The 20,426-nt window shown below is 61.4% G+C and overlaps 2 protein-coding genes across 9 annotated transcripts in view; one reads left to right on the top strand and one right to left on the bottom strand.

Annotated features, from left to right (window-relative positions):
- PC (pyruvate carboxylase) overlaps nucleotides 1–20,426 on the bottom strand; it is a 96,072-nt gene that overhangs the window by 6,942 nt on the left and 68,704 nt on the right. For all 7 annotated transcript variants that reach the window (XM_069471768.1, XM_069471769.1, XM_069471766.1 and 4 more), the window contains 9 exons: nucleotides 15,845–15,980; nucleotides 15,526–15,710; nucleotides 15,160–15,325; nucleotides 14,882–15,027; nucleotides 14,613–14,730; nucleotides 14,109–14,260; nucleotides 12,500–12,618; nucleotides 9,881–10,043; nucleotides 7,430–7,612 (listed from right to left, as the gene is read on the bottom strand). In XM_069471768.1, coding sequence (XP_069327869.1) covers nucleotides 7,430–7,612; nucleotides 9,881–10,043; nucleotides 12,500–12,618; nucleotides 14,109–14,260; nucleotides 14,613–14,730; nucleotides 14,882–15,027; nucleotides 15,160–15,325; nucleotides 15,526–15,710; nucleotides 15,845–15,980 — 1,368 coding nt within the window. The remainder of the gene's footprint in view (nucleotides 1–7,429; nucleotides 7,613–9,880; nucleotides 10,044–12,499; nucleotides 12,619–14,108; nucleotides 14,261–14,612; nucleotides 14,731–14,881; nucleotides 15,028–15,159; nucleotides 15,326–15,525; nucleotides 15,711–15,844; nucleotides 15,981–20,426) is intronic.
- Nucleotides 1,035–4,441, top strand: LRFN4 (leucine rich repeat and fibronectin type III domain containing 4). 2 transcript variants are annotated; one of them, XM_069470346.1, is made up of 3 exons: nucleotides 1,035–1,271; nucleotides 1,720–3,078; nucleotides 3,608–4,441. In XM_069470346.1, exons 2-3 carry the CDS (start codon nucleotides 1,730–1,732, stop codon nucleotides 4,164–4,166), a joined length of 1,908 nt encoding a protein of 635 aa, XP_069326447.1. In that variant the 5' UTR covers nucleotides 1,035–1,271; nucleotides 1,720–1,729; the 3' UTR covers nucleotides 4,167–4,441. The 2 variants fall into 2 exon arrangements, with proteins under 2 accessions (XP_069326447.1, XP_069326446.1); XM_069470345.1 differs by having other exon boundaries at nucleotides 1,035–3,078.

Here is a 20,426-nt window from a genome sequence, read left to right as displayed (position 1 = left end):
GAGGGAGGAGAACCGGGAAGGATGGGGTTTAGGTAGCCTGAGCATGAGAAGATACAGGGGAGGGGGTGACTTGTTTCCCAGCTGGGCAGACGGCTAGTGGTAGTGGGACCAGGGTGCCCGATCACCCAAGTCCCCAGCTCTCTGAAGTGGGAGGCGGGCACCACCCCCACCTCACACCAGGAGCCCTTTCTCGGGGAGCTCGTCCTGGGCCGCTGTCCCAGGGAGCTGGCCCCGCGGGGGCAGAGGGGGAGGGAGCGGCTGCAAGAGCGCGAGGACAACCGGCTTCCGCGCCACACACACCGAAGCGGAGGCCGGAGGCCGGCTGGCTCCCAGCGCCTGCTCGGGCGGGCGGGGAAGCCGGGGAGGGAAGGAGGGAGGGGCTGGGACAGGGCGGGGCGGTGGGGGCGGGGCGCCTGCCCAGAGGCCGAGCCCTGTCGGCCCCACCCCGCAGCAGCCCTGCCCGGGGCGCCGCCCCGGCCCCCACCAACGAGCCCCGTGCCTGTTGGGGACCCTCCACGTGACTCGGTGATGCAGAACGGTTATGACCTTCAGCGTGTGTCTGCGAACGCGAGGGTCCCAGTAACAGTGCGTGTTTGCGCCCGGCCCTGCCGGTGGGTGCAGGGACGTGTGGGTGTGTGAGCATGTGTGGGTGTGTTGGGGAGGGTGCCCAGCGACATGTGACAAAGACTCCAGTCTCTGGGAGATGGTGAAGGGGCCCGCGAGCAGGCGCTTTGTCTGGCTGTCTGCAGAGTGAGGTTCGCGCCGCGGCGGGCGCCCGTGCGGTGCAGGATGCCGGGGCGCCAGGGCGGCCGGGGGCGCGCGCGCCTGTGCCGGGGTGAGTGCGCTGCGGCAGCGCCGGGGGGCAGCGCGGCGGGCCCGCGCCGGCCCGGGCCTCGGGCGTGACTGGGCGCCACCCGTGGGCGCTGCAGTGGTCGCGTGTCCCCGTGACCTCGGGAGGCCGCCCGGGCCCGGGTGGATCTCCGTGTGCCCCTCCCCGTCCGCCCTCCACGTGCGTGTCAGCGGCGCGCGCGCCTCGGCGCGCACCCGCCCGCCTGTCGCCGCCGCCGCTGCCACCGCGAACCGTGCCGGGGAAAGGTGCCGGGAACCGAGCAAGCCGGGGCCGCGGGCCCAAGCGCCATGGGCCGGAGGGAGGGCGGCAGACAGCCGGTCATCCCCGGGCCTCGCCCCCGCGGGAGAGCGGCCTGGAGTCGGCGGGGGCCGGCCAGACCCGCGGGGAGGCCGGCCCGCGCCCCCTGAGCGACAGACACCAGGTGAGGGGGTTGCGGGGGGGTGCAGCTCGGGACTGTCTGGGGAGGGGCCACGGGCCACGCAAGGGGCGGGGGGGAGGGGGGGCACCTTCCCCAGCGGGGGAGGGGATGGCGCGGAGGGGGGAGGGTGATGGCGATTCCAGGGGACGCCAGGGAAAGGAAGTTCCGGGACCCTCCCTGCTCTCGGCCCACCTCCGCTTCCTGCCTCATGCCTCACCTTGTCCCCAGCGCCTGGACTCCCCCTAACTACTTGGGAAATGTGACCTTTACTCTGGGGGGCCTGGCCCTAAGGGCCCCAGTCTTCCCTAATCCCTGGAGGACCCCTTGGACCTCTGACCCAGTCCCTCCCCGGGCTGGGCTCTTGGAAGCTGGCTCCTGGGACAGTGCCCTGGGCACGAGTGGGCACCTGCACCAGCCCCACCTGTGCCTGGGCTGTGGCCCTTCCCTACAGGGCGCTCACCATGGCCCCACCGCTCCTGCTGCTGTTGCTGGCCAGTGGAGCGGCTGCATGTCCCCTGCCCTGCGTCTGCCAGAACCTGTCCGAGTCACTCAGCACCCTTTGTGCCCACCGAGGCCTGCTGTTTGTGCCGCCCAACGTGGACCGGCGCACGGTGGAGCTGCGGCTGGCTGACAACTTCATCCAGGCCCTGGGGCCACCCGACTTCCGCAACATGACAGGGCTGGTGGACCTCACGCTGTCTCGCAATGCCATCACCCGCATTGGGGCCCGCGCCTTTGGGGACCTGGAGAGCCTACGCTCCCTGCACTTGGATGGCAACAGGCTGGTGGAGCTGGGCACCGGCAGCCTGCGGGGGCCTGTCAACCTGCAGCACCTCATCCTCAGTGGCAACCAGCTGGGCCGCATCGCACCAGGGGCCTTTGATGACTTCTTGGACAGCCTGGAGGACCTGGATCTGTCCTATAACAACCTCCGCCAGGTGCCCTGGGCGGGCATTGGCGCCATGCCTGCCCTGCACACCCTCAACCTGGACCACAACCTCATTGACGCGCTGCCCCCGGGCGCCTTCGCCCAGCTCGGTCAGCTCTCCCGCCTGGACCTCACCTCCAACCGCCTGGCCACACTGGCACCCGACCCACTCTTCTCTCGGGGGCGGGACGCGGAGGCTTCGCCCGCCCCCCTGGTGCTGAGCTTCAGCGGGAACCCCCTGCACTGCAACTGCGAGCTGCTGTGGCTGCGGCGGCTGGCCCGGCCCGACGACCTGGAGACCTGCGCCTCCCCGCCCGGCCTGGCGGGCCGCTACTTCTGGGCAGTGCCCGAGGGCGAGTTCTCCTGCGAGCCGCCCCTCATTGCCCGCCACACGCAGCGCCTCTGGGTGCTGGAGGGCCAGCGGGCCACGCTGCGGTGCCGGGCCCTTGGTGACCCTGCGCCCACCATGCACTGGGTTGGCCCTGACGACCGGCTGGTTGGCAACTCCTCCCGAGCCCGGGCTTTCCCCAACGGGACCCTGGAGATTGGGGTGACAGGTGCCGGGGATGCAGGGGCCTATACCTGCATTGCCACCAACCCCGCTGGAGAGGCCACAGCCCGAGTAGAGCTACGGGTGCTGGCCTTGCCCCACGGCGGGAACACCAGTGCTGAGGGGGGCCACCCCGGGCCCTCGGATATTGCTGCCTCGGCTCGCACTGCTGCCGAGGGCGAGGGGACTCTGGAGTCTGAGCCAGCAGTGCAGGTGACAGAGGTGACCGCCACCTCAGGGCTGGTGAGCTGGGGGCCGGGGCGGCCAGCTGACCCTGTGTGGATGTTCCAAATCCAGTACAACAGCAGCGAGGACGAGACCCTCATCTACCGGTGAGGACGCACGCTTTGCTCGCCACTCCCCCACTGCCCCTTCCAGGCTTTGCCCCGGCCCCTCCCTTGGCATGCTCTTACCCCCACTCTGCACTGCTGCTGTCTCGGAGGAGCAGCGGCCTGGCCTGGCCTGGCATGGCTGCCTGGGGGTCAGGTGGCAGCAGGCTGCCGGGAGGGGTCTCCCTGGGCGGTGCGTGGTGGTCGGGGTCTGTGCACATGGTCGCGCACACACGTTATTTCTGCCTCTGCTGGTGCCGTTCCCCGAGTCCCCCACCCCCAGCCCCAGCATCCTCTTCGGTTTGCCTTGGGCCTGCGTGTCAGTGTGCACACCCATCTGTCCCCTGGCACTGTCTCCTGTCCCACACGCATGTGCCTGTGTCTCCGCCTTCTTGAGTGAACACACTGGGCCTGTGTGGTCTCGGGGAGGGGACATTCAGAGCTGGGAGCATGGTTGGAGGCAGACTCTGAATGTGTGGGAGGTGGGGCTGGACCCCAGCCCGGGGCTCTGACCACCTGCCTCTGCCTGCAGGATTGTCCCAGCCTCCAGCCACCACTTCCTGTTGAAGCACCTGGTCCCTGGCGCTGACTACGACCTCTGCCTGCTGGCCCTGTCACCTGCTGCTGGGCCCTCAGACCTCACGGCCACCAGGCTGCTGGGCTGTGCCCACTTCTCCACGCTGCCAGCCACACCCCTGTGCCATGCCCTGCAGGCCCACGTGCTGGGCGGGACCCTGACTGTGGCCGTGGGGGGTGTGCTGGTGGCTGCCTTACTGGTCTTCACTGTGGCCTTGCTGGTTCGGGGCCGGGGGGCTGGGAATGGCCGCCTCCCCCTCAAGCTCAGCCACGTCCAGTCCCAGACCAATGGCGGCCCCAGCCCCACGCCCAAGACCCACCCGCCTCGGAGCCCCCCACCCCGCCCCCAGCGCAGCTGCTCCCTGGACCTGGGAGACGCTGGGTGCTACGGTTACGCCAGGCGCCTGGGAGGGGCCTGGGCCCGGCGGAGCCATTCGGTGCACGGGGGGCTGCTCGGGGCAGGGTGCCGCGGCGTGGGGGGCAGCTCGGAGCGGCTGGAGGAGAGTGTGGTGTGAGGGGAGGGCAGCGCCGTGTGCCCTGAGGCGTAAGCACAGGGGGGAGGGGCGGGGCACTGCCCGGCCCAGGGGTCCCTCCTTGGTTTTTATTCTCGGTACCTCAGGCTCCTCTGTGTACTGGGCAGGACAGGGAGCCCTCTCCTCGGTTCTGGCCTCCAGACTAGGGTAAGGGGACGGGTCCCTCTGACAGGTGCTCACAGCCACCGAGGCAGGCGCTGCAGCCACCAAGTGGGAGTCTTGTTTTTATTTATAATAAAATTGTTGGGGACACCTCAGTGCTAGTCTCTGGTCTCATCCGGCTAGATCCCCTGGGGAGAGGACGGGACATGGGTGGCAGAGGCACACAGGCCAGGACAGGCGTCAGGGCTGCAGGGCCTCCCCCAACCCTGCCTCATCTGCCCAAGGGGGCAGCACAGCGCAGTGGCGGGGGCTGGGGCTGGTGTCTTACGACCTGGGTGATCCCCGTCCCTGCCCTGAAGGAGCTGCGGGCCTGGGCAGGTCGGCTGAGCTCTGCAGGCTTCTGCACTCGGACCTGTAAGTGCACAGCATGCCCCTTCCTGGCAGGTGGGGACAGGAAGTGGTACCCTACACCTGTAAAGCTGGGCACGTGGCACTCACCATGAGCACCTTCCCCAGCAGACGTGGCATGTGACAGTCCGCAGGGTGCCAGCGGGACTGGACTCAGCAACAGGAGGAGGTGGGAGATGGTACAGCCCTTCCGGGCAGACAAAGGGACCCGATTTGGTGATTTTCTTCTGAGCACAACTCACTAAAAAGTCCCCATGGCTCCCACTGGTGACAGCCTTGTCCACCATCTCCCAGGGCATCTTCTAGATTTGTAAAATGCCATCCTAAAGGGACTGGAAAGGGCTGGGAATCTCACTGCCCTGCTGTCAGCCTGGGACCCTCTGGAAGGTTCCTGCCAGTATGGCAGGCCCCAGGGAGACTGTGGCTGCAGCTGCTCCACTGACTCCCCTTGTCACTGGGCTTTCCTGGAAATTGGCCTTGGGTCTCCTCCCTGCAAGGAGCCGGCTGGATAGGGGAGCATGTGGCCACTCCCCTGCTTTAGTGCTCTATCTGGACGCCAGACAGTCCAAGGCCAGGGGACCCTGCTCTGCCTCCTCTGCCAGGACCCTGGCCAGGCCCCAGCGGCCTCCTGAACAATCTGCCCCTGGACGCTAGCGGGGCAGCATCACACCGACACACAAGCGCCCACAGGCACAGGTGGCCCTTGGCCCCCCTGAGGGTCCGACCCATGCAGGTGAAAACACAAGGTGGGCACTGGCATCCCAGGCCCCGCAGTGGCGCCGGGCCTGTGGCCGGCCACAGCGAGCACGCTGCACGGACGCGCTGGGGTTTTCGGTGGCTGGCGCGCTAAGCTGTGTGCGTGCGCCTGCTCCCTCAGCCCCAGAACGCGCGGGATGCGGCGCGAGAGCCTGGTTTAGGGAAACAGGAACGACGTCCTAGACAGAGAAGGGCAGGGGGTGAGAGCCATCTGAGGGGGTGTGGACAGGGCAGAGAGGGAGGGTGTGCAGGACGCCCGAGGACAGGAGCACCAGGACCGCAGTGCTTGGCGCTGGCAGGAGGCTTGGGGCACGGCGGGAGTCAGCAGCCTCGTCTCAGTACACTTGGGGAGGACATGGCACCCCCGGACACCCAAAACACTTGTCCTGCTGCTGGCCCCCATGATCAGGGGCCAGTGTGTCCCCTTCTCCACCTTGTGGGGGGAGGAGCTAAGGTGGAGGATGCTCGTGGGCCCTCCAGGGTGCGGGACAGGTGCAAAGTCCTATGGCCCAAGGGACTAGCTTGCCACACAGGTAGGACCCAGGTGCTGATGGTGAGGAGAGCAACTGGGACACAACCACAGGGCCCAGCCAAGACCACCAGGCCGGGGGCAGGCAAGGGGTGGGGACAGCCCAGGTCATCCGCTGCGGTCACGCTGTACACTGGCCAGACAGCCCCTCCTAACACTGAAGCAGCCACAGACCTCTGCCAGGAAAACCAGGCCCCCGTGACAAGTGTGGGTCGAGCCCGTGATGCACCACTGCCCCGAGTGCAGGGCAGGGCCCCGGCTCCCCAGAAGAGTGCACACCCCAGCATCTGGGAAGCTCGCTGTTCCCTCTCGAGGCCCAGAAGCCTCTTTCAAAAGGTCTCTGCACTGGGGCGATTGCTGGGACCGGCCACAGAGCTGTGTGGACAGATGAATGACTGTGGGGTCCTGACGGGACAGCACTGTCCCCGTGCCCCAATCCCACCCAGCCAAGCCTCCACACAGGGCTGGGAGAAGCTGCAGGGAGGACGACGAGGCCAAGGTGGAGAGGCCGTCAGCCGGCGCCCGGCACAGCCCAGCCCGCGGGACCCCGAGAGAGGCTGGGGGAGGAGCTCCCATGGTGGCCCAGGGCCAGGCCCTGTCCTCCAGCTCTTCTTGCCCTGCCACGCTGAGGGTGGCACCCACGGAACACGTGGGCAGGTGCTGGCTTCAAAGAACAAGGCGGTATTTCCTGGCTGTGAATCCCTCTCTAGCTCCACACACTAGTGACAGAGCCCAGCAAAGAGGCGGTGGGCGTGCGGGACCCTCGCAGGCAGGGCGGCCACGGCAGCCAGACGAAGTCACGCTGAGCTGCAGACCCACCGAGGGTGGAGCCACTGTCCCGGCCCCCTGCTCGCCACCCCCCACGGCTGTCCCTGAAGCACCCAACGATGTGCACACACCAGGCCCGGGTGAGGAGGCCGCGGGGCCTGGTGGAGGGTCTGACTGTTCGCAAAACGCCCTCATCCACGCAGAGCGTGGGCTTGTGCTCAGGGTGGCCCCGTTTTCCTGAAATTAAGATTGACCTGGGAACTTGTTCAAAACACAGGCTCTGGGGCCTTGACCCAAACCTGCGGGATCAGGGTTTCCAGAAGGCAGCCTGGTAGTATGGAACACACGCTCCGGATGATTCTGACCCCAAGGGGGCAGGAAACAGTGTGGGTCTCCCCAGAACAAGATTCCTGATGGAAGGCTCAGGCCGGTGCACCAAAGTGTCAGGAAGAGCTCTGGGGACCAGGCCAACTCCAGGGAGGCTGAGGAGCGAGCGAGGGGCAGCCCTGGTGGCCGCGGTGTTGGAGCAGCAGGGAGAGGCCGGCGTGCGGCTACGACCGAGGGAGCCGCTGCTCGACCAGGCCAAAGACAGGGCCACTGCCAGCCCCTCAGCAGGGATGCGAATGACCACGGACGCTCCGAGGGCCGGGGGCAAAGGTAGGTGGGCGCCGCAGCCTCTCACCTTCACGCCTCGGACTCGGAACTCGGCAAGGGCTCTGCTCATCTTGGTGGCGGCTGTGGGGTGGTCTTTGCCGTGGGCAATGACTTTGACCAGCAAGGAGTCATAGTGGGGGGAGATGACAGCTCCTTGGAAGGCAGAGGCATTGTCCAGGCGGATGCCCATGCCCTCTCCGCTCCGGAACACCTGTGGGGACAGGCGAGAAGTCGGGAACTGGCTTGAAGGCTGCAGTCGGGCGGGATGTGGCCCCCGGCCCAGGCTGGCCACGCGGGTTCAGCTGCGTGCTGAGGGCCGAGCAAGGGGTGCCCCAGGCAAATCCGCACTCTGGCTTGTCAGGTTTTGCTCTGTTTCTACTCGTAAACACAGGGGGACGACCCCTTCCCACGTCCCACGCAGTTGCCACAGCCTGCTTCCTGGGATGACATGGAGGGGACAAGGGAGCAGAAGCCTTGCCACCCCTGGGCTGCGTGAACGGCCCAGCGCGGCACAGAGAGGGCCTGCGCGGCAGGGCCAGCCCCGCCTCCGTTCCTAGGGCCGAAACCCTCCAACCTTCCGCCGCCTGCCTGACCAACCCTCTGGCATCCATTCATCCATGTGTCCCTCCGCTCATGTGTCGCAGGGATGGAGTGTCCACTGCAAGCCAGACACTGCTGATCCAGCCGCTGACAGAAGCCCCTGCTCACTGGGGGCTCCCAGATAAGCAAGGAAATGCACAGACTGGCGCAGGGACACTTTGGGACAATGAGTGAGGACAGGAGACCAGGCAGGCTGGCCAAGGGGTTTTGTTTTTAACATACGGGTGACGGGGAAGGCCTCAGCACGCACCCACGCCCCTGTCCTTCCCTTTCCTTGCAGGAGGGGAGAGTGGGAAGACAGGGAGAGGAGGCAGAGGAGGAAGCGGACAGAGGTCCGGAGATACTGAGGGCGGGAGAGCGCCAGATGCGGGAAGACACCAGGCGCGTGGGCCCCGGCTCCCCCGTCACAGCACGGAAGCAAACGGGGAGCACGAGCGGGTCAGGGAGACACACGGACTCAGTGCAGGGGAGACAGGCTGGGGGAGTCGGGGGGTGGCACTCATGACAGGCCTGGGGGAGACTGAGCTCCCGCAGGGAGAGCCTCCCCGGGGCTGGGGGACCCGCCAGGCACACATAAGGAAGACGGGGAGTCGGGGGGACAGCCCAGAGGGGCTGGGGACACCCACTGTACCATGTTTCCGCTGCTAAGGGGCAGAGGCCTGGGTTCAATAAAGAGGAACTTAATAAAATATTTAAGGGTGAACACTCAGCTGTGAGCAGGAACTGTCAGCTAAAAATACTCTGTGGTAAACCAGGCCCGAGGAGCCAGGCTTGGAAGTGGGGGTGGAGGGAGCAGCTCGGCCTCAGGCTGCCCCCACCTACGGGCTCTGATCCTTCCAGAAAGGGATGCAGGCGGCCGGCTCCCTGCTGCGCTGTGGGCTCTGTGGCTTTCAGAATCCAGAGCACCCCGTCCCTGCCCCTGCCTCACGGTCCCCACCCGACCCTGGGCCCTCTGCCCTGGACTCCAGGACAGAACCTGGCTCCCCAGTGTCCCGCCTCCTCAGGGGCTCCGGCAGAGGGGGAGGCGGTGCCCAGCAGGCTGGCGGGAGCTGCCAACACGCAGGACCCAGAAGGCAAGGGGCACGGGCACCCTGAGCAGGCCGAGGGCTCCTGCCTGCAACGGGGAGAGGCGGGGACAGAGAACTTTGAGGGGCCAACTGGCTGGGCCCTGGTGCTGAGGAAGCCTCCCAGAGAAGGCACAGGTCCTACTGTGCCAGGAGCCTGCCCCGGCACCCCCCCCCGCGCCCCCTCCCCCCGGTGCCCCCTCCCCCTGGTACCCTTCCCACGCCAGCTCTCTCATGGCCGCCGTCTCGCAGCCCCCGGCAGCCCTGAACTCTGCCTCTCGGGCTCCTTCCTGCGCCACCATCTCCCCGACTCCCTCCCTCACTCCTGATGGCTCTCCCTCCACTGGGACAGCGGGGCCGGTCCTCTGCTGCCCCTGCCCTGGGTCCTGCCTGGCCAGCCCTCCTCCCTCAGCCTGAGGGCAGGACAGGCCCAGCCACTCCCGCCCTGTTGGCAGCAAGGATTTGGGCTCCTGGTGGAAAATCGAAGAGTCAAGGGCCGGGCTTCATTTCTGGGGACCCCGCATGTTACTCCAGGAAGCTGGTCTGCTCCCTGTTCCCACGCGACTCCCCGCGGGCTTCCTCCCAGCCTGAGTGCGCGGCGGCTGCTTTCCCCGGAACGCTGTCCCTTTCCTCCTGGGCACTGCCCGACTCCCACGACTCTACGTTGGCTTCAGAGCTGCCCAAAAGAGTGCTCTCCCTGACTGCTGGCTGTGGCGACCTGGCACTGCAGCTCTGGGCGCGTGGAGTGGCAGCCTGGCCCGCGAGAATCGTCACACAGACTGAGACTAGCGCCTCACTGTCGGAATGGCACCCACCTCGATGCGGCCAGTGTCCGGCTGGAAGCTGCGTGCAGGATCCTCCGTGGTGACCCGGCACTGGATGGCGCAGCCATTGATGCGGATGTTCTCCTGCCGCAGGCCCAGGTCGGGCAGGCTTCTGCCCTCGGCCACGTGGATCTGGGCATGGACCAGGTCCACGCTGCAGGTGGCACAAGAAGACAGGAGGAGGGGAGCAGAGGGTGAGGCAGGGGTGGCCGCAGACTCTCGCCAGCCCGCGCAGCCAGCTGCTCCTGACCACGGCTCCATCGCCCCCTGCCCTGTTCCCACCAGGACGCTGGGAGAGGCTGCGCAGTCTAAGTGACAGAGAGCGTAGCGGCTGAAGACGGGCCTGCTGAAACACCCAGGCCTGCCCGCTCCTCTGGGGCCTCTCCATTCTCCTGTCTCCCCCCGAACCAATTCCTCCCCGGAAGCCTAGATTTGAAGCCTTAGCAGATCTCTAGGTCGGAGGGTCAGGACACCCCACGCTTGGAGCCCTGTGTGCTCTGTTGCGTGGGTGGCTGCGTGGGGCAGTCTGTGAGAGACAGGCGTGTGACGGCCGGGCTGTCGGAGGCCTCATGGCTGGGTGCTGGCTCGTGCCCAGACCCCCTAGAGGTGATTTTAGAGTACAAGTCTCTCCACCTTTGCACGGTTTTGTAAGCTCAGCCTTTCTGACTGCCATGCTCCTAAGGACAGTAACAAATCCCAGTGGGACAGCTGTTAAAAGAAAAAAAAAACTCCAGGTTTTAAATTTATTGTCACCAAGGCTTGTGGTAAGGGCAGCCTAGAAACTACACTGGCAGATTTTCCTCAGTGTTTTGTTTTGCCTTCTAGACCCCTTCATAGCAGTGAGGACGATTACTGCTTATCGCCGTGTCCACGTGCCACGGACGAGGGCCGTGCTCTTGCCATGCCTGCTCTCCATGGCGTGCGTGGGGGCCACTCGCATTCCCATCAGAGGAGGAGCTCGAGGGTCAGGGATGCTGTAGCCTGCCCGAGCTCCATGGAGCTCGGGACCCGGGAAGAACCCGAACCCAGTCTGTCTGACACAACTCTTGCTGCAGAGCACACAGACTTCCGCCCCGACAGAGCAGCCTCCAAGGCAGGTTTCAAGGCTGACAATTCACAGCGGCATGATGGGGCGAGTCTCACGGAGCCAGAGTGCAAGGCTGGAGCCTCAGCAAAGACTCCAACCGTCACCTCGGGAGCGTCAGGAGCCCGGCGGCCCTCGTGCACCTGCTGGGCAAAGGCAGCCGCCCCGCGGCATCCTCAGTCTCGGGTGTGGTCAGTGGTTGGGGAAGGAGCTGGAATCAGGAGTGTTCATGGCGAGATGGATTGGCCCAAAGCTAGGGTTAAACATTTAAATTGGGCCGGGCGCGGTGGCTCACACCTGTAATCCTACCACTCTGGGAGGCCGAGGTGGGTGGATCACTCAAGGTCAAGAGTGAGACCCCCGTCTCTACTAAAAATAGAAAGGAATTATCTGGGCAATTAAAAATATATATAGAAAAAAAAATTAGCTGGGCATGGTGGCACATGCCTGTAGTCCCAGCTACTTGGGAGGCTGAGGCAGAAAGATCGTTTAAGCCCAGGAGTTTGAAGTTGCTGTGAGCTAGGCTGACGCCATGGCACTCACTCTAGCCAGGGCAACAGAGTGAGACTCTGTCTCAAAAGAAAAAAAAAACAAACCACTTAAATTGCTCAAAATATGTATTTTGAAACAGTGAAAGCCATTGTAATTGCCATTTATAAATTGGGCAGATGTTTTAAAAAATGCCCACAGTCGGTGCTTGTGGGAGAACACAGTGGCAGAACGTATGTAGAAGGCTGTCAGGCGAGACGTCGCTAACCTTTGCTCAGGTAATCTCGGTAAGGTGTTTGTCCTCAGAGTTCCTCAGAGATGAAGTCTAAGATTTGGGCACACGGTGATGACCAAAACCCTTAATAACCATACAATCCAGAAACCACCTAATCTCCTAATAATACAAGACTACATAAATTATGAAATGCACAGATGATGGAGTAGTATGCAGCTGCTGAAAGTGTTTAGAAAGAGTAATGGCCTGGCAGAATGCCTTCAACAAATATTGAATATTAAATTTAAAAAGTAGAATAAAAATTCTATATAAAACATCTCAGTTGCATCAAACTATTTACATAATAACGTAAGTAAAATGGAAAGAAAGATACCAAGAGTCAGAGTGGGCACAGCTGGAGGCAGGATTAGAGAACTGGGTTCTGGTCCTAGCTGTGTGACTGTCAGCAACCCTCTTACCCTCTCTGAGCCTTGGTTTCCTCATCTGATAAAGGGGCTGATGGGCACCTTTGTCACGTACAGCCATGAGGGTTCCACGGCGCTGGCCGTGGGCACATGTCAGCATCCTCAGGGATGCGGCTCCCAATCATTTTTATTTGCTTGTTTGTACTAATTTTTACGATAACCGTGTGATACTTTTGCAATAATGATGTTTAAAAACATTAAGTACCTGGATCCCTGGCTGCTCCCCACCAAGGTGGAAAGTGAGTGGGCTCCCGGCCAACTGCCCTTCCAGAAGCCACTTGACGTGGATTTTACACAAAACACCCACCGCCCCTGCCCGGCACCCCTGCCACACTCACTCCGTGATCTCCTCGGTGACAGTGTGCTCCACCTGCAGGCGGGAGTTGACCTCGATGAAGTAGTGCTTGCCATGCTTGTCCACGAGGAACTCCACGGTGCCCGCATTCTCGTAGCCCACCTGCGGGGCAGCCGCGTGAGCAGGGTGCGGGCGGGCAGGGGAAGGGGCGAGCCAACGGAAGCTGGGACGGGGATCCCATCCCATCCCTCGGGGGGGTTCCATAACAGAACAGCCTGCAGCGTGCCCTGCTCCAACGTGGCCCCGCAGGAGGCCCGTGCCTAGTGCCCAGGGCCATGCCCCTGCCCGGAAGCTTCTCCCAAGGACTCCACTGGGACCCAGGGTCTCCCTGGAGCTTCAAATAGCTGCACCCAAGACGTCAGCATCCGCCCCAGACTCGGTGCCCTTTCCTGCCTCTCGGGCTTGCCGGCTGAGGCCGCCTCATCCGCTCACACCTGCAGACCTAGGCTCTCCCAGACTCTGAGGGGCTTGCGGAAAGTTCCCTCCTCATCTACTCCATCGTCGCCTCTGGCCACCACCCAAAGAGACGTCATTTGAGAGGAACCAACAGATAATAACTCTAACTCAAATTTCAACCATAAATCCAGTTTCACTTCTGGTCCTACCAAACCACAAACTAGATTTAAATCATCTCCCTCAAATCTGTTAGGGAATGAGAGATGGCATAAGCCAATAAATAAGACCAAACTTAAGGTAAAATTACTCCTACGAGGTAACCCAAATCACAACTCTACGTGAGATCCTAATCAATGCCTCATATTAATTGTGGCCGAGGCCTCACTGCGGAGCGCAGGCCCTGGCTTTCAGCTTGGGGAAGGTTACAGATTCCTCTGGTGTCTGTCACATCCTCTGGCCCAGGCTGCCTGGAGGTCGGAGGTGGCACAGCTCTGGAAGGAATCGGGCCCTGGCTGTGGGACCTGGCTGCTGGGAAGGCCTGGCTCTCAGGAGGGAGGGCACAGGAGGAGGGGCGGGCAGGACCCCTGCACACACCTGGCCGTGGCAGGTGCTCTCCGGCCAGGCCTGGGGGCAGGCCGTCGCTGGGCGCCCCCCGACCAGTCTGCAGACTCCCAGGTAGGCTGAGATTGGCAGAGGGCCCCGAGTGAGGCCATGGACTGTACTGAATGTGAGGCGGGAGACGGAAGCAAGTGAGGACAAAATGCCTTCACAATGTTCCTTAATCCTAACAGAATCCACTGAATCTACTCCCTTTACTCTGGGGTGAACTGGAGCCGTGGCGAAGCCCGGTCTGGGTAACAGAGGGCTGAGGGGTAGCCCGGGCTCTTTCCCTCCCTCTTCTTAGCCATCCTGGACTCTGGGCCTGGCCTCTGAGCCAGCTGCCTCTGCTGTCACACAGCAAGGATGCTAAGGACCCCACTTTCTGGCTTCTAAGAGATTCCTTCTCCCCCCTCCCCACCCCTCCCGGGCCTCCCTGCTCCCCACAGGCCGTCCGCGTGGGAACCCCTGCGCCCGGCCATGCGGCCTGCGGGGAGGGTGCCGGGTGAGCCTGCACGCACAGGCGCCCGTCTGCACGTGGGGAGGGCTCCACACCCTCAGCTGCAGGAGCTCCGTCCCAGCGGGCGCCAGCTCCTCACCTGCTTAGCAAGTTTGACAGAGTCGCCGGTGAGTCTCGTCCGGAGCTGCGGGTCCAGGTGGGCAGCAGGGGCAATCTCGACCACTTTCTGGTGCCGTCGCTGGATGGAACAGTCTCGCTCATACAGGTGCAGAATGTTCCCATACTGGTCCCCTGGGATGGAAAGTAGCTGGGCTCAGCTTTTATGGAATCTAAATGCCCTCCGCCCAAATGCCCGACAACCCCCACATAACCACTGTGGCCAGTGGGTGCCGGCTCCCAGCGGCGGGTGGGGGCTGGGGGCGGGGGGCAGCAGCAGAGACACTGGCACAACTGAGGCCTTAGGGACCTGACTGCTGGCCCAGCTCCCAGGGGCCACTTTCTGGAGGGAGGGTTCTAGAAGAGCTCCTGGGGGGCCCCCAGCAGGCCCTGGAGCTGTCCCAAAATCCAGCCATTGTGCACCCAGTCGGATTGGGGCCCTCAGCTGCCTTGTGCCACCTTGGCTTTGGGAACACTTCCTACTCACCCAAGATCTGCACCTCGATGTGGCGCGGCTTCTCGATGAACTTCTCCACAAAGAGCGCCCCATTCCCAAAGGCGGCCAGAGCCTCTGAGTAGGCCCGGGTGTAATTCTCCTCCAGCTCCTGAGAGGGCAGGCGAGGGCTGAGCGGACATCGGGCCCCCGGCTCTGTCTTGCCCTCTGCCGTGAGCTCTGCGTGGACCCCCCGCCGCCCGAACCCCAGGACAGGCTGCCCTGCCTTGCTCCCAGCCCTGGGTGCCTGCACTTCTGCTCACCTCGTAGCTGTGCACGACCCTCATGCCACGCCCCCCGCCCCCATAGGCAGCCTTGAAGATAATGGGGAAGCCGTAGGTGTTGGAGAACTCATGGGCCTCGTGCAGGGAAGTGATGGGGGCGTCTGTGCCAGGGACGACAGGGACACCTGTGGGGAGATAGGTGTGGGGGCCTCTGTAATAGGTGGGAATCCCTGCCAGACCCAGCAAGGAAACAAACACCCCTGCCAGCCCCTCTCCAGGAGCCGTGTGGCCTCCCGCCGCTCGCCCGCCGTGTTCACCTGCGGCGATGGCGATGGCCCGGGCCTCCACCTTGTCTCCCATCTTGCGGACCACCTCTGGGCTCGGCCCAATGAACTTGACTCCAGCATCCTGGCAGGCTTGGGCAAAGTCCGCTCGCTCGGAGAGGAACCCATAGCCAGGGTGCACGGCATCCACGTTGTTCTCCTATGGGTGGGGGTTGGAAGAGGCTAGTACCCCTCAGTCCCCTTGCAGGCCCTGGCCAGCCTCCTCCCCCACCTCACCCGCTTGGCTCATCCGTCCAGCCACTCACACACTTGTTGTGGGCAGGACCTGGTCAGAGCTCAGTCTCGAAAGACCCCAGGCATTTCGAGGCTCCCCGGTCCCTGCTGCCCTGCCTGGCGCACCTTGGCCACCTTGATGATGTCCGGGATGTGCAGGTAGGCCTGCACGGGGGCGAGGCCGCGGCCAATGAGGTAGGCTTCGTCTGCTTTCTGCCGGTGCATCTGGCCTGTGTCCTGCTCAGAGTACACAGCCACGGTGCGAATGCCTAGCTCTGTGCAGGCCCGGAACACACGGATGGCAATCTCGCCTGGGGGGCAGGGGGACCAGAGGTTAGATTCCTGCGTCCTAGGAGAAGCAGGAAGAGGGTGGAGAGCTGGGCGTGGGGGCAATGGCAGGAAGAGGAAGGCTAAGACTCCTCTTGCTGGCCCCACTGGGGCTCACCTCTGTTGGCCACCATGACTTTCTTGATGGGCTTGTACTCCAGGCGCCGGACATTTGGGGAGGCAGCGGGGGCGGTGGAGGTTCGGCGGGTACCCAGGAGTCTCAGGCCCCCACGAACTGTCTGGAACCTCAGCATCTGGGGACGGAAGTCAGAGCTCAGGTTAGAGCAGCCTCAGGACCAAGCCTCCCCAGAAAGAGTGAGGGGCCCTCACCCAACACCACAGTGGCCCCACATAAAAGCCATTGCCATTTCCCTCAACTCCTGGATAGGCCCGACATTCCCAGGCTGTAGGGAAGGGAGCAAACCCAAACTCAAATAGAACCCCAAGCTGACCTTAATATTCTACTATGTACTATAACTTTCTTTTTTGTTAAGACAGGGTCTTACTCTGCTGCCCTGGCTGAAGTGCAGTGGCATCATCATAGCTCACTATAACCTCAGACTCCTAGGCTCAAGCGATCCTCCTGTCTCAGCCTCCCAAAGTGCTGGCATTACAGGCATGAGCCACCACGTCCGGCCTAACACACTATAGCTTTTAAAAATATAACACTTCAAGCTCTTAAAGCAATTTCAGAGGCCATTAAGAAGCCTGGTGTGGACAAGGAATTTGCATCATCAGTGTCTGCCACCCTCTGCTCCAACACAGCAGCCTGGGCCGGCCCCAGGCTACAGAACTCCCCACCAAACTTACACACCCCCCGCGACGTGGTGTCCCCGTCCCCAGGGTCCTGGCCAGCTAGGAAGTGAGGGTGATGGCGGGTTCCGCAGATGAGTTGGTGCTCATCAACATGCTCTCTAAGGAAGAAGCCTCCACTCAGTAAAATGCAGCTTTCTTCACACAGTGGTAGGAACCTCCCTTTCTACTGAGGCTACCAAAGAAATCACTAACAAAAATCAACCAAGGGCAAGGGAAACAGGGCAGTTACAAAAAGACAAACGCTGTATGATTCTTCCACTTACACGATGTCCCTAGAGGAGTCAAATCCATAGAGACAGAAGGTAGGATGGCGGGTGCCAGGGGCTGGGGGAGGGGGGCGGGGAGTTAGTGTTTATGGGGACAGAGTTTCAGATTTGCAGGCTGAAAAGGGTTCTGGAGCTGGGTGGCGGTGGTGTTTGCATAACAGTGTGAATGGACTTAATGCCAATGAACTGTGCACTCAGGAACGGTTAAGGTGGGAGATTTTATGTTCTGTGTGCTTTACCACAATAAAATTTTTTTTTTTTTAAAAATTAAGTGAGGGCAACTTATATCCCAGAATGTAGAGAGACCTCAGAGGTCACCAGGCCCTCATTTTACAAATGAAGGAAACCAAGGCCCAGACAAGTCTAAAAAGACAGCTGCCCAGAACAGAGCTCGAACCAGAATTCAGTCTCTTCACCCCGCGTCAGTGCCTTATTTAACCATCTGATTCACTTTTCAGTAAAAGTTTAAGACGCTTGACTCAGCCATTTTGCTTTAAATAAGGAACTTTAAAGCATACTCAATAAATAAAACAAATACTGCAAAAATCTCAGTGTCCTATTATGGCCAATAATATGGAAAAGGGGAAAGAAAGAAGAGAAAGAGAAGAGGAGGAGGAGAGACCCTCGGCCGGGGAGGGAGAGGCAGGCCGGCTGGGCGCAGACCCCGCTCAGGCCAGCACGAGGCCTCAGGTGCTGAGAACACGACAGTGACACGCTCTGTGTCCAGGGAAGGTACGTGCCCGCAGATGGAAAAGAAAAGAAAAACAAGACATTAATAAGATCATTTCAGATAACGACAAATGCCTCAAAGGTAAGAACCAGGCGACGTCTTGTGAATGACAGGGAGCGAGGGCACAGGAGCTGGATGTGGGGTGAGGCCTCTCTGAGGAGGGGACACAAAAGCTGGGACCTGAAGGGGGAGAAGGAGCTGGCCATGCAGGTATCTGCAGGGAAAGTATTCCCAGAAGAAGGCACAGCAATTGCAAAGGCCACAAGGAAGAGTGAGCGTGGTGTGCGCCAGAGAGAGGGAGGCCGTGAGTTGGAGGGCAGAGGCTGGGGTGTGAGGGGGGCTGCAGGCAGGGACAGGGCCTGGTGGTGGAGCAGCGGGGACTGACGGCGGTTCACATCTGGAGCGATGCAGGCGCTGAGCTGAGACACACGAGACTCTGACAGGGCGGGGGCTACGGGGTCAGGTGGGCTTAGGGAGATGTTTGGGGCACCCTGGGCACGATTCACTGAGCAGTGCATTGTAGGAGACGGGGAAAGGAAGAAATCCCGAGTGAGGAGGTGGGTGGAGAGGACGTTTCCTGCTACAGGAAGGATAAGAGAAACAGGCAGGGCAGGGCTGGGGGCTTCCAGAAGAGGGAAGGGCGTGGGGGAAGCCCCGCGTGGCACTGGCAGTGGATGGCTTCTGAAGCCGGGGAGAACGTCCTTGAGAGAAGGGGGCCAGCTGCACCTTGGGGGCACCGACGCCGGGAGTCTGGGCCAGGAGGAGCCGACATGGCAACAGGGAAGGCGGGGACCACAGGCTCCTCGAGCAGGCTCCTCACGCAGGCGCAAGTGCTCCAGGAGGATGAGGCGTCGGCCGAGTTGTGACTCCCAAAGGCGGGATAAGATGGGGACTGAGAAGGGGCCACTGGGTGTGGCCAGGAGGCAGTGAACTGGATCTGGAGCGGGGTACCCAGCTCACCCTCAGCTATGCAACATGTGGGCACAGTAACTGTGTTGGGCTCTCGGCTCCTCTTTCTAAAATACACCTTGTCATTAATTACAAGTGGAGAAACCTGGCAGACACTACGGTGACCAAGAGATGAAGCTTTACACCACTAGCACCGGAGACATCACGCGCCTCCTGACCCGATCCGGCAAGAAGGACACGGCGCTCCCGTGGGTTCCTGTCACAGCGCACGGCCTGAATCCACCCAGGAGAAAGCAAGAGGCAAACCCAAATTAAGGGAATTTCTAAAAAATAGCTGGCTTGGACACATGTCAGAGGCCAGGTGCAGTGGTTCATACCTATAACCCTAGCACTTTGGGATGCTGAGGCAGGAGGATTGCTTGAGGCCGAGTTCGAGACCAGCCTAAGAAAAAGTGAGACCCAGCCTCTACAAAAAATAGAAAAATTAGGGGGTGGTGGCACACATCTGTAGTCCCAGCTAACTGGGAGGCTGAGGCAGGGGGATCGCTTGAGCCCAGGAGTTTGAGGCTGCAGTGAGCTATGATGACTCCCAGGCAACCGAGCGAGACCCTGTCTCAGAAGAAAAGAAGGGAAAAAAAGGTCGTGAGAGACAGACTCAAGAATGGTTTCAGGTTAAAGGAGACTAAAGAGAGGATGACAAAATGCACATGTGATCCTGGATGGCTCCGGGGTTTCTGTTCCTGTAAGGAACATCGGGGGACTCCCGACATAGTAGTCGTCGGTCTGTGGACGCAGCAGCGCTATGCTGATGCTAATTTCCTGATCTGGATGACTGGACTGTGGTTACGTCAAAGAATATTCTCATTCTTAGGAAAAAACACTGAAGTTTTTCAGGGCGTCATGTCTGCAATTCACACTCAAATGGTTCAGGAAAAACGGGAACAATGAAGCAAACAGAAACACTGTGGGATTTGGGCAAGGGGAAAAGAGAATTATCTGCACTACTCTTGCAACTTCACTGTAAGTCTGAAGTCATTTCAAAATGACAAGTGAAAAACCCCGTACCTACGGCCAATACTGTTGGAGGAGATAATACCAGGGAGTTCACAGCCTAGTCCCTGCTGCGCCAGAGGTGCTCAAAGCATGCACCGGGAGCTCAGGGGCGAAGACACACCCTACTCAGAGCAGAATGAACTTCAGAGGTGTTATCGCCCCGTTACCTCCCACTCACAGATTTACCAGCAGCCGTCCTAACCCTCTGAGCTCTGCTCTGAGTGGTCAGCAGAAGCCAGAAGTTGCCCACAATGAGAATTCTTTCCCAGCTGGGAGCAGGTGGGTGCTGGCACCAGGGAACAGGTGTGGGGTGCAAATCTCACCCTTGTCCTGGCCACAAATGTCTACTCTGCTCAGGGCTGGAATAGGGAGGGCTGTGACGAAAGACCCCGTGGCCGGGCACAGGGGCTCACACCTGTAATCTCAGCACTTTGGGAGGCTGAGGCAGGAGGACTGATTGAGCCCAGGAATTCAAGGTTACAGTGAGCCATGATCTTGCCACTGCACTACAGCCAGGGTGACAGAGTGAGAACTTGTCTAAAAAGGAAGGGAGGGAGGGGAAGAAAAAACAAGAAGAGAAGAGAAGAGGAGAGGAGAGGAGAGGAGAGGAGAGGAGAGGAGAGGAGAGGAGAGGAGAGGAGAGGAGAGGAGAGGGAAGAGAGAGAGAAGAGAAGAGAACCTAAAGTATCACCTTGGGGAAAGTGAAGAGGAGGCAAAGGCTCCTCTGGGACAAGCACAGCAACAGAACAGTAAACACAGCGGCTAACGAACCTTAACTGGTTTCACCTCCCAGAAATCAAGACATTTAAAATAAAACAACGAGGTGCCACTTCTGCCCATGAAGGCAGCGACAGTGTTGTAAACACAGTAATATTGCCGCTGCTACGGGAGGCAGACTCCTAGGCACTGTCCGGTCATCAGGGCAG

Source organism: Eulemur rufifrons, chromosome 6 (assembly GCF_041146395.1).
Source record: "Eulemur rufifrons isolate Redbay chromosome 6, OSU_ERuf_1, whole genome shotgun sequence".
In the NCBI taxonomy this organism is placed as follows: domain Eukaryota; kingdom Metazoa; phylum Chordata; class Mammalia; order Primates; family Lemuridae; genus Eulemur; species Eulemur rufifrons.
Note: the sequence above shows the minus strand (reverse complement) of the source record. Positions and strands in the feature narration are given on the sequence as shown.